General features: G+C 32.6%; 1 protein-coding gene across 1 annotated transcript; it reads left to right on the top strand.

The window, feature by feature from the left end:
• Positions 1-12266: 12266 nt before the first annotated feature.
• On the top strand, positions 12267-13055 carry LOC131607987 (uncharacterized). Its single transcript, XM_058879935.1, has one exon. The coding sequence runs from the start codon at positions 12388-12390 to the stop codon at positions 12901-12903; it is 516 nt and encodes a 171-aa protein (XP_058735918.1). The 5' UTR covers positions 12267-12387; the 3' UTR covers positions 12904-13055.
• Positions 13056-13636: the final 581 nt, after the last annotated feature.

A 13636-nucleotide genomic window follows, 5' to 3' on the forward strand; every position in this document is an offset into this window, starting at 1 on the left:
TCAGAAACCCTATCATCGACCTTGTGCTTGTGAGGGTTCGACCAAGACTTCTTACTCCGATTCTTGTCTCATTTAACTTTGAACTTGTTAGAACCGCCATGCTTCTTCCATGCCTGAGCCTACGATGCTTGTATTTAATCTTGAGCCCTTTTCCTTTCTATAATCCTAATATCATACGCCTCCAACGAACCAACCAAATCTTCTAGTTTTTGGATTTTAAGATTGTTGGATTCTTGAATAGCTACAATAATGTGATCAAAGTGAGACACTTATGTGAGGAGAGAAAGAATGAAGAAATAAAGATTGATACTATTGAATGAATAAAAACTTATTTATAATATATATCTATTTATGTACGACTAACTTGTATACTAAATAACAATCAAACCCTAATTAACTTAGGTTTGAGCTTGGATTACTGAACTTGAATTATATCACAACACATATAACCTACCACCAAGCTGCCCATTTTCAAATTCAATAGCATATCAAATGACATAAACCATCATAACTGCACATCCCCTCAAATATTGTAGCCTCTTATAGTACCCTCATGGAAACCCTTATACAACATCCTCTTATAGGCACTTTGATGAGTCACTAGTATTATGCTCATGTAACATTGTAAGGTTAGACACCTTAGCAGATGCCGGTGTATCAACATGATCTAGAACTTCAACATGTGTGTCGTTATCATCACCTCTAGTGAGAACCGATGAAAGCTAACCTATATACTAGATTTATTAAACTTTTGCCATCAATTTTTTTTTATATATGAGATATAAATGCATAGAATTCATGCATTTATATTAAATTTGTATAGAACATTTAAAATATTAAATTTGTATATTATACATTTAAAATGCTAAAGTTTAAATGAATAAATAAATAATACAGACTAATTTCAAAATATCCGTGGATATAAAAAAATCTGAAAATTTAATGATTTGTGAAATCCATATAAGTTAATTAATTTTAATTGTTTTAATTTTTTAATTAAAAATAATATAATCATTTCAGTGGAGGTGTCAGGTGTAGATGTGTTGGGGTGTAGGTATTTTGTTTTGTTCTGCGGGGGTGTAGGTCCTGGGGTGTGAAGTAAATTCCTCTATGTATTCTCTCTCAAATTGAGGCCTTATCTGTGGGTTGGGCTTTAGGCTTTTAGATCCAAACTGGAACAACTTCAAAGTAGGATTTGAAGTCTCAACATCTTGAACAAGAATACAAGATGCAAATTGTCCCAACAGCTCCACAATCATTATATGATTTTTCATAGATTCATAATTATTCTAACATTAATTCTTTAAAATTAATTTAATATTTGCTGAACATGGGCCTCATAATATTAATCCTATTCTATAATGGAGATTATAATCTGTGTATTATTGATGTATCTAGGCTAAATAATTTGGATCATGAATCACAGGTTTTGTTGAGGTTGTACCTACCAACAGGCAATAACACAATAATGTATTGTATACTTTAGACTAAAGACATTGACAAAAACAACAATCCTAATCCATGTTATGTCGTACAGATTATATTTCATGTCTCGTGATGTTTTCGACACAGAGACAATGTATGCTATTTAGCAATATCTTTGACCATATCGATTATCGAATACTGGTTATAAAGTATGGTAATGTCATTACTGCGAAACTTCATCATCCTCTGTAGATTCAAAGAATATCAATCACAGATGGTATATGTATATAATGAACTTTATGTGACACAAACACTAGGCCAGAAAAAAAATAAATGATCACGTGAACACTAGCTAGTCCAAATGACTAAACATTTAAAGGCAATACGAAAATGTCAACATGTTTATTTCAACTCGTTAGATTACTCTTTCTATGTCTAGGTCGCTTATTTCAAGGACTTAAAAATAATTTTTTAAAGTCTACTTTTATATATATATATATATATATATATATATATATATATATATATATATATATATATATATATATATATATATATATATATATATATATATATATATATATATATATATATATATATATATATATATTTAATATTACATTAATTATTTAATAAAGTTTTAAAATATAAACTTTTTCTAATTATAAAAATTAGAGAGAGTAATATTTACTCGATTAAATTCCCTGGATTTATATATAAGTTGAATACTAAAACAATGCAAGGTCCTCAGCTGCTTCAATATCTACAAGGGTGAAAAAGTTGGATTTTACAACAACATATTCAATTGTGTTCTATTTGTTCACTTGAAAAACTACTTAAAATCAATTGTAAAATCAGATATTCGAAGCTCGAAAACTGTGGGTGAATAAAATGTTGGAAGTGACTAATTCAATTGACAGTTTTGAATAACAATAAATTATCATAATGGAATAATAGTTAAAAGAAAATATATTTGTCTAAAAAGTTACTAGAAAGTTAAAAGAAAGTTAAAAGTGTTTAATTTATATGCAAATTAAATAAAAGATTCTTAGGGTGTGTTTGGTTCGAAGTAAATGGAGGGGAGGGGAGGGGAAATTTTTAATTAAATATGTTTGGTTCAAATTTAAGGAGGGGAAGGGAGGGGAGGGGAGGGGAGCAAAATCCCTCCAAACCTCACTTTTTGCGTTCCTCCGAATTTGGGGGATTTGGAGGGAAGGGGAGGGAATCTGAATTTTAAAACGTAAAAAATTATTATATTTACTAAAATATCCTCAGTTTAATTTTAATATTTCAATTTTTTTCCGTGTTAATGCTTCTCTTCTATGTGAGTTTTCTCGATTATTTCCATAAACTTATTATAACTATTATCCACCTTCAAATTTTTTTCAAATTTTTTTAACATAATACAAATCATAATCATTACATTATTTTTTTAATTTTTTTAATATTTATTTATGTTATTTTTTCTTCTAGTTTTGTTATTTATCCTATTACATTTTCTTTATATCAAATTTTAAATCATTTACTTTATTTTATTTTTTTGTTTATTCATTTTATTAGAAATTTAAATTATTAGTTTTAATAATAACTTATTTTATGTATTTATTTTGTTAGATGATTCATCACTATTTAAAAATTATTATTAGCATATAGTTTTATTTGTGTCAGAGAGTTATAATATGAATCAAGTGTACTTAGTTTATTAACGTTATGGTAAATTATAACGTTTTAGTCCGTAAATATTAAAAAAATTATTACCAAAATAATATTTATTGAAATTTTTATATTTGAATATTATATCACTTATATAAGATTATAAGGGTAAAAATGTAATTTATTTATAAAACACCTCCCCTCCCCTCCTAAACCAAACATATTTTTAATTAAAACCCCTCCCTTCCCCTCCCCTCTCTTATTTTGAACCAAACACTTATTTGATTAAAAAAAATTCCTCACCTCCCCTCCCCTCCTCTTCCCTCCTTTAAATCCCCTCCCCTCCCCTCCCCCTCATTTGAACCAAACAGACCCTTATGGTCATAACATATTCTTTATGTATGATCACTTTACTTTAAACAGATTCAAGGGTTATCTATCTCACAGTAAAATTTTCAGTCCTCAATTTTATATTTGGAGAAATCTCAGTTAAATTTCAGACATGCATATTTCTTTCACACCTATACGTACACTAGAATATCTAGTGACCTAAGTGTCAATCTTTCTCATGTGAATCAGTCAAGAAATTCATAAACATCTCTGTGTTCACAAATATTTTTTTCCATCAAAATATATCAAAAAGGACGTCTCTAACAAAATCATGTCGATATTTGAAGCCTATAAACTCCCTACAATGAACTACATGTTTTCCAAAGATATTCAACCATACTTTACCACAAACAAGGAAAATCAGGTTAATATGAAATAAGAGAATTATAAGGTGATGTCTAATGATAGTATGATAGTCCATCAATGACATATGTTGGTCTAATCAACAATAGGAATAACTAAGATAAAGTTTTGAGAAAATAATGTTTGTAAACAATCAAAATCTGCTTTCTGACTTGTGGTCATGTCAAACATTACTTCCATGTCCTAAACATGTTTACTAAAAAGGGTATTCGTCAAATATATTGATCTATAGGGGGTGATGTCCTTGCTTGTAAAATTTCTAAGGTAAAAATTTAAAATCATACCACTAAGATTATATAAAGCTCTTTCAAAATCAGAGTCCATAATATACATCTCACTGTTTTTCAATATATGATCTTGTAACACCCGGGATTCGGACCTGGAAGCCACTAAAGCTTATGAGCAAACCTTTATCGTGGAGTATAAACACAATCCACCAACTCTAATATGAAAATAAGCCATCCTCCATTGAAACAAGAGAGTTTAGAAGGATCTCAATTAGTTAAACCAAATGAAATAACACATAATGTTATTAAGTAATTGATTGCTTCTAATGCAAGTCAATCATAAGACAACCAAAGCTTCTTTAAACAAAGTTATTTCAAAATTCTTTACATATATGTTCTTTCAAGACATAATTGGATTCATAATACTTCAACAAGATAGATACACTACAAACCTAAGCTTATACATTAAATCTCTATAAGCAAAATCTAACTTATATGGCATACAATCAATGCAATAATGCACTAAGGCAATAGCAAAATAATGAATATAGGAAGATTAAAAGGAGATATGAGAAGAGGAAAAGATACACAGAGATATATAGTGGTTCGGCGTTCATCCTCGCTTTGCCTCCTACTCCACTCTTCAATGGCGTTGAAAACCATTGGAAAATAATCATGATCTTCCACTATTTTGATAAGTTTGATTACAAGCATTTTGGTTACAACAATTAATCAAATGATAATTCCCTCTCTTGATGCAGACACTCAACTGCTAACAAAAACAATATCTCAAAAATATCTTGATCCAATATTCTTGTTATCCACAATAACCTGCTCCAAGTACTCGTATGTGGCGATCTACCTGATCCCATCGATCTCTTGTCTGAGCCGTTGCCATTAGCTAAGAGTTGATTAGGCAACTCTCAACTTTGTCTGCTAGGAATATTTCTCCAACTCCACCAAATATGGACAGCTTCTATCCCCTCCATACGGATAGTTGACACTTGATCTCGCCAAAGTCTTCCTTGGAATATACTGAAACTATCTTCTTGATGAATAACAACAAATATCAAACAACATTCAAGAAATGATATCTACACGTGTAACACACGACAAGAGCTTCGAATATCTTCGAATATCTTCTGGGTAAATGGGTCATGTCTTTGATTGTTATCAAGAGCTTGATTAATCATGAACAACACAACAAGATTAATCAACTCCATCACTCTAATTCACTTAACACAACAACAAATTTCACAAGAACAAGATGCAACAAAAAAAGAGAATGAATCTAACATGAATTCATAATCAAGAAGTTGTTATATAGAAGAAGAGAAAATTCATGTTGATGTGTATAAACACACTAAGAAGAGAATACAAAATTACTCTTTGTCTCTATGGGTTTTTTCTTATATGTTTCACTCACTTGTTACTTTCATTAAAGAAAAAACTATTTAAATCAAGGATGAAAAATGGGCCTTGAAGCATTGATCCAGATCAAGTGAAAACTATGATTCAAATCAATTTGAGCAGAGCCCAAATATCGATCCATAAAATCAGTTGATTCAAATCAATATTTACACTTGATTTAGATCACATGAGGCTGTGATTCGAATCAAATGCTACATAGGCAATTCCCATTTTTCACATAGCTTCTAATTTGAATCAAATGATTGACAATCCAAATTTAAGAGTTATAACTTGTGATTCAACGCCTTATAAAATGACATAGTAGTAACTAGCTAGACTCAAAAAAGGAATATTATCAAGAGTCAAACACTTTTATTAAATTAAGTAGAGAGGGTTTTTAGTGATACAACAATACAATAGCTGAAGCGGGTACAAATGAAATGCGAATATAATATAAGCACATGATTATAGAATCAAATTAAAAATGAGCAAGTACTAAAACAACTACATAAAATTGACAAAACATCAAGACAAATAAGCAATACCATACCATACTGTGACTGCAATTTTAGGATCTAGTAACGAGAAGCACATTTTGAATGTCAACTGATACCATGAAAACAAGTTTTAGGTAGTAAATCTAAAACAAACATTAAGATTAAGGAGTCATCAATATTATAGATTGAGTATAACTGCATAAAATGTCATGACCTATTTAACACATAAATATAATGACTACATTTAATCCCCAACAAAGAAATTTGTAGTACGCGTACTCATCGTAGCTGTCAGAAATTCGACAAAGTTGTGCTTGGAAGTTTATTTGTCGTATCACTTGAGCTCCTCTTCCGTCTTCAGGCTTTCTCTTTTAGTCTCCAATTGAAGACCAAGGTGAGCCTACTCCAATTTTGTACTACTTAACTCCATAAAAACTCCATTTACAATAAACTGGAAGCCTATATTTTTATGCAAGAGTTTGGACCCATCGCAAAGTGCAAGTCCTTTGCGCCTAGCGAGCCTTCTTTTTTTCTCATTAAGAAATGTTAGCTACTTCCAGGTGGCCCTATCCGCCTTGCCTCGCTAAGCGCACCGCCTTTGCACTTAGCGCATAAACCCTTACTTCACCATGAAGTAATTGAACCTACAGACGCCATTTGGCCTTTGTTCCTCGTCTAGCACGTCTGTGTGTTGGCCTAGCGAGCCTTGATTTTTAGGGTTTTGCTCTGCCTTGGATTTCGCGTGTTGAATCGTGGTTTTCCCGTCTTTTTTTATCTGTTTTCAGTTAATACATACTAGAAAAGTCCAAACAAGTGTTTTCTCACTTTTCATAGATAAATTGTGAATTTTTATATTCATTCCTTGTAAAATAAGTTAATAAGTGCCTATGTATTTTACGTAAATATGTCCCTAATTAGTTATAAATGAACCGACTACGAACACACCACCATAAAAAGAAAATAAGAAAAAGAAAGGGAGGAGTTAGTCTGTCAAAGAGACCATTTTCTCATCCTCGATGGCTTGATTGAGATGAACTCGATCCCAAGAGTCATGAATGTCTAGATAAAATAACTCCACTTTCTTTAAAGCTTTCTCAAAAGCACCTTCGGCGATAAAAAACCTGTTAGAACAAGATTTGTTCTGATCAATATTCTTAGTTTTGATGATAACAAGGATATGAATTTTGTGTGAGATAATGTGGTACTCTAATACATTGCAATTTCCATTTCAGGAAATATATAAAGAGTATGCACAAATCAGCGCTCAGAAGCTTTGTCTCAGAAGGTTCAGCATGCAACATCAGAACATGGTCTGGCAAGACATCAGAAGATGGTCATGGCAGAATCAGAACATGGGTCTATGGAAGCATCAGAAGAACTTGAGGTCAGAAGCAGAAGCACTGAAGTTCTGATGGTATCACGCTCAGAAGCACTTCAAGGTCAGAAGACAAGAAGATGCTATGCACCAAGCTGTTTGACTCTGATGATATTCAAATATTTTATTCAAACATCAGATAAGAAGAAAGTACAGGTGGCAGGCTACGCTGACTGACAAAAGGAACGTTGGAAGCTATTAAAGGCAAACGTCAGTAGACACAGCGTGAACAAGGCTCGAGGTAGTTGACAAAAGCGTGAAACATTAAATGCAAAGCTGTACGGAATACGCAAAGCATTAAATGCGCTCAACGGTCATCTTCTCAAACGCCTATAAATATGAAGTTCTGATGAGAAGCAAGGTTAACAACTCTGAATCAAATTCTGTGAATATTAACTTGCTGAAACGCTGTTCAATTCAAAGCTCAGAAACTTCATCTTCATCAAAGCTCACTACATTGCTGTTGTAATATATTAGTGAGATTAAGCTTAAACGTTAAGAGAAATATCACTGTTGTGATTATAGCTTTTCAGAAGCATTTGTAAAACTCTTATTTGATTACATTAATTTGTAAGTAACTAGAGTGATCAAGTGTTGATCAGGATACTCTAGGAAGTCTTAGCTTGTGTCTAAGCAGTTGTAATTAGAGTGATCACGTGGTGGTCAGAATACTCTAAGAAAGTCTTAGCTTGTGTCTAAGCAGTTGTTCCTGGAGTGATCAGGTTGTGATCAGGATACTCTAGAAGACTTAGTCGCGGACTAAGTGGAAAACCATTGTAATCTGTTGCGATTAGTGGATTAAATCCTCAGGTGAGGTAAATCACTCCGTGGTGGTGGACTGGAGTAGTTTAGTTAACAACGAACCAAGATAAAAATAACTGTGCAATTTATTTTTATCGTTCAAGTTTTTAAGACTACACTTATTCAAACCCCCCCTTTCTAAGTGTTTTTCTATCCTTCAAAACCCTCTTGTGATGATTTAACTATCTTCTTACAAAGATCAAGGTTCTATTGGCGCATCGTACGAAGACCATCCTCCATTTTCTTCTCACTTTCCTGTGACTCTTCTAGAAAATTCTTGAGTTCTTCAATCCTTTTCTGATCAAGATCTGAGAAATAGTTCTCTTCCCATAGAGCGGCCTCTGCTTTGGACGAAGATGACAGAGCAGAGACCAAAACCTCATTCTTCTCAGCTACCTCACGGGCAAGCTATTATACTTGTTCTAACATAGTACCAGGATATTTGAAAGGTTCCACGACAACTTCTATGGCCAAGAATTTGTTGGAAGCACCCCAAACTTCTCCAAATAACAATATTGCTCAATTGCAAGACCATCGATCCATTCCTCAAGCCTTTCCCTTTCCCGTCAAAGGCGCTGGGAAAGAAAGCTTCTCCTCAACCAGCACCTCTAAACACCAAAATTGTTGACTGGAATTTTTATCCATTCTCAGACCAAGACGAACTAGTAACACCAAATTTTGCTCCACCTAAGCGAAAGCCTGCCCTTCTATAGTTCTGAACTGGGCGCTTACGAGGGCCCTCCACCTGAATCTGGTTGCATGAAGTCATCGCTCTTCATCAGATCTACACAATTAAGAAAAGAGACATCAATGAAGGTTCATAAAAAGGAAACAAGAAAAATCGGGCCCAAGCGCCATTTACCAAAGATTCTCTTCCTTTCCTCTTTGATTTGACATCAACCAGTCAGTGGGTCTGAATACACTTCTTCGGCCGGTTTCCTAAAGCGCCATAACACAATTAAGCTCCTTACAAAAAGCCACCAGTTGATTCTTCAAGTATAATTCCCCCCGGGACATATCTTCTTCCTTGTAAGTATACGAACCAAGCCATGTTAAGAAGTATCCTTGAGTCCAATACTTATGGAAGATGTCTGAAAAAGTAAAGGGAGGAGCGAGTTCCAAGTGGCAAATCTTCGCATGCACCTCCCCAGTCAAAGAAGTAATCATGTAAAAGCGATCATCTAAATATTTTATTCTTTTAGAATAAGCTTCAAAGTACTAGACATGATGCTTCAAAGAGCAAACAAGAAGTTTTTGTGTAATTAGGGATGTTTTGAATCTTAAAAAATGGATAAACAATGTCATAGTCGGCATACCTCCTTTATACTCGCACCAGTACTAAAAGACTTTAACGAATTCTCAGTTCACTAGATGCAACTGTGTAGTGGCGATCAACAAATGATTCAACACGCCAACTTTGAATTCATTAAAAGGAAGACGATATCCAATGATGGAGAACAAGCATTCATGGAAAAAGATAGCACATCTTCCATATCGGCTGTAGATCCTCTTATCTTGGGCAAAACACCCCTTACTCATTCCCGAGACCCACGTATGTCAAAGCTTGGTCAAAGATACCTTTGCGAACAAAGGCTGAAGCAGTCCCTTATATAATGTGATTCGTCCAATCACTTGAAATATCCTTACCAACTTTCTTGGTTTAAGTTGACATGGTCACCATGATTAAAAATTATATAATGTTAACAAACTGATGCAGGTACAATAAAGTTCAAGAGGTCCTTATCCTAGAAGCCCTAATGAAGGGGCGCGAGAACGAAGAAAACCTGGACTTCAGAACTATAAGAAGGATCAATTTAGCATACAAAACCAACATCGGCGAACAAAATCGTTCGATTTGATTCGACACCAAAATGAAACTCTCCAAAGAAAGAACGATAGAGGAAACAAAAGCACTCTATTAAACGATCGCTTACAACAACAAATAAAGCAAGAAAACACTTCGAAAATCCTCTATACTTTATTCAAATACTAATGACCATACGATTTATCTTGCACTTCCAATAGTTGGGATCTTCTCATAAATGGCATGAGGACACTCGAGTACCCTAAAAAAGAAGAAGAAACATCACTGTTAGTTGGCGAGGAAAACATGTCAGTCATTTTTGGCGCTATGTTACAATTCTCAAGAGAGGCATTCAACGCGTCCATTCCCAAGAGCGATAACACCCCGTCTAGGACTTCTATGTCCACGGATCCCATGGTCGGACAATAATACATGTCACAAACCCTCGTCCCACAAAACAGGGTCAAAGGCTTATGGGGAAAATGTTATGGGTTGTTCATAAACCCAGGAGGTGAAGACCTAATTACAAGGAAGTAAACCATCACATATCACATGAGAAATAAGTACATCCATTTTTTCTAGCGTCACTGAGTGCCATTCACGAGAATGTCATGCTAATCTTCCAAATAAATGCAACGACTGACCACATTCCATGTCGTTCCACACACGAGTGATTATCAATCACCTCTCATATTTATAGGGGAAAGCACACCACTTTACAAAAATTCAATTCATTTCCATTCAAACCTCATTTCTCACACTCTTAGTAATTTGAGTGTTGAAGTACTAACTTTACATGTCAGTTATTTCTCTACCACATCGAAAACTCTGAACCACCATAACCAACAATAAATTCTTTTTCTCAAATCATCATCTAGTTTTAGAGCAGAAAAAAATCGTTTGAAATTTAATAATAAATCATTACATTGAATTATATTTGTTACATAAATAAATTATAATATAATTCATTCTAAAGTTAAAATAAATTATAATAAATCATACGTTCAACTTAAGTGATAAAATTCAGTTTTTCTTTCGATCCATTTAGCAGCTTTCGCAGTAAGCGCTTACGCAACTAGGAATTTATGATTCGAGATCATTTCAATTTGATTAGCTCTCAGTTAGTAAAAATAATATCACATTTTTCTATTAAAAGAAAGAAGAAAAAAATCTGCCCCTTTTCAACACAAGGAACAAAAATAAATTAACTAAAATTCAAAAAAAACAAGTACTAAAAAAACCAGGGGTAGCAAACCCACTCTTGGTATAAAAACCGATGATCACCCACTGTTGGCAAATACAAGATTTCTTTTTATTAAAAACAATTCAATTTAAAGTAATAAGTCAATTCAAAAATGTACAATATATAATTATATTTGATGTTATTTTTGTAAAAAATGCATAGATTAGATTAAATTTCAGATTCTTTTTGAAAATATTTGAGCAAAAGTGTATACATAAACTTTAAATTTTTAAATTCTTTTTTTAAAAAGTAGATTAGATTACTTTGTTATTTATTAGTTTTTGCTTTTTAATAATACTCATTAATTATTTTATTTTTATTAAAAAATAAACTGCTTTTAATTTTATTATGCTAGTTTTTTTTAATAAATAATAGTATATTTTAAGAGATTAAATATATTGCACTGACAGTGTAAAATAATTTAATCTTTAATATAAAATTTAATATAGTTGTTATTGGTTGACATTGTAAAATTGCCGATGTATATATATATTTTTTATAATTAGTTGAAATATTACTTAATTTATTATATTATTATTATATGATTTTTGTCTAAGTTGTTCTTGAGATGAAGATTTGACTAAGGGTGTAATAATTAAAACTGTAACTGATCAATACAGTATATTTGTGAAATTAATTTTATTAACAAATAAAAAACAGTAATATTCTATAATGTTAATTTATAGTAATATACTGTATTTCACATTTTGAAAAAGAATATTATCATTACAAAGTAAATCAAACAGCATATCTAGTTTTAATATTTATAATAAATCCAGACCAACAAAATTCAGTTAAAAAACATAAAACAGACAACAAAAGATACCGTAAAGAACAAACGCACACACCCTGTTTCCAACCTGGAAAGCCTTTTTCCCTTATTTCCTCGCACCTTCAATCCTCACACAATCATGAGTAGTTGAGTAGTACTCACTTTTTTTTATTTATTATAAATTATTTAAAAAATATTAATAAATATAAATTATCCTACGCGGCAGATAAATTTGTCTTTTTTTACAATGTTGTTCTATAAATACACATCGCACACGGTTTCTCTGTTTTCCAACTAAGAAAAAGCTACAAATAGCCGCAGCACACACCAAACTCGCGACTTAGAATTTAGAATCAATCAAAAAATTGAACTCTCGCAAAGCTTACTTTGAAAAAAAAAATATTCATACAATTACGAAACATCATTCATGGGTAATTGTTCTTCGTTCGATTCGTCGTATGTTGAAACTGCTAAGGTTGTCGTACACGACGGTACCATGAAGGAATTTTCCTACGCCGTTAAGGTTTCTTATCTTTTACAATTATACCCCGGGTGTTTCATTTGCGATTCTGATGAAATAGGATTCGACGATGTCGTTTTACCCATGCATGAAGATGAGGTTTTATTACTTGGCCAGCTTTATTTCGCGTTGCCGTTGAACCGGTTGAGACGGCCGTTACCGGTGAGGGAAATTGCTGCGTTGGCCGTGAAGGCTAGCTCTGCGATTAATAAATGTGGGGCCGGAGGGAAAGTTGGGTGTCGACGGAAACGGGTTGTGATGTTCTCAGGTGAAGGGAAGGGGAAGTCTGGCCGGAGAGTGTCGCCGGAACATGGTTGTGGGGATGTTGGTGTTGGTGTTGGTAGGTCTAGGAGTGGAAGAAGGGTGAATTATGGTGGTGGTAGAAGGGAGTTTGTGGCGGAGTTGAGTTGCATACCGGAGTAGGGGTAGTTTCGGAAGAAAATGATTAAATCATTTTGTATATATATTCAACCAAAAAAAAGAAAAAAGAAAAAAAAAATCATTTGTAACATTGTAGAGATTTTTCTTTTAACATAGATCAGAATAGATTAGATGAATCAAATCCAGTTTTCTCATATTGTTTCTTTCAATTAATTGGATTTTAGCAATTTTAAACATGTGTTTACTTATGGCTAATCAGAAATTGATTTTGAATAAGTGGATACTGACGAATGTTTGAATCTGTCGTGTTTTTGTTTATAATCATGGTAGCTTTTAGGTTTTTGGAATGGACTGACATTGAATCGCGTAAAAATGAAGCGAGTGTCGGATTCGGATTAAGATCCTCTCCATTTTTCTCTCTCCATTTGCTCCATTATTATAGTTTTATGTGTAAACAACACGTATATCGAAGACATGTGACATATATTTAATGATTATTTAATTTTATACACCTAAAACTATAGTAATTGAATTTTCCATTTGTTTTAGGAAATGGAGAGGATCCATATCCGTCGGATTCAGACATGCTATTGTATTAAAGATACATTTATAGTAAATTAATACTAAAAATCAAAGTTAATGAAAAGATTTAAATTATAATTGTATTCTATAGTTTTTTTTAATGATTTTTATAGAATTGAATACTTTAAAGATGAAATTAATTATTAACACTATTGATATTGAAAAATATGCAATCATACCTGTTCTGGACTGG

Source organism: Vicia villosa, linkage group LG1 (assembly GCF_029867415.1).
Source record: "Vicia villosa cultivar HV-30 ecotype Madison, WI linkage group LG1, Vvil1.0, whole genome shotgun sequence".
Taxonomy (NCBI): domain Eukaryota; kingdom Viridiplantae; phylum Streptophyta; class Magnoliopsida; order Fabales; family Fabaceae; genus Vicia; species Vicia villosa.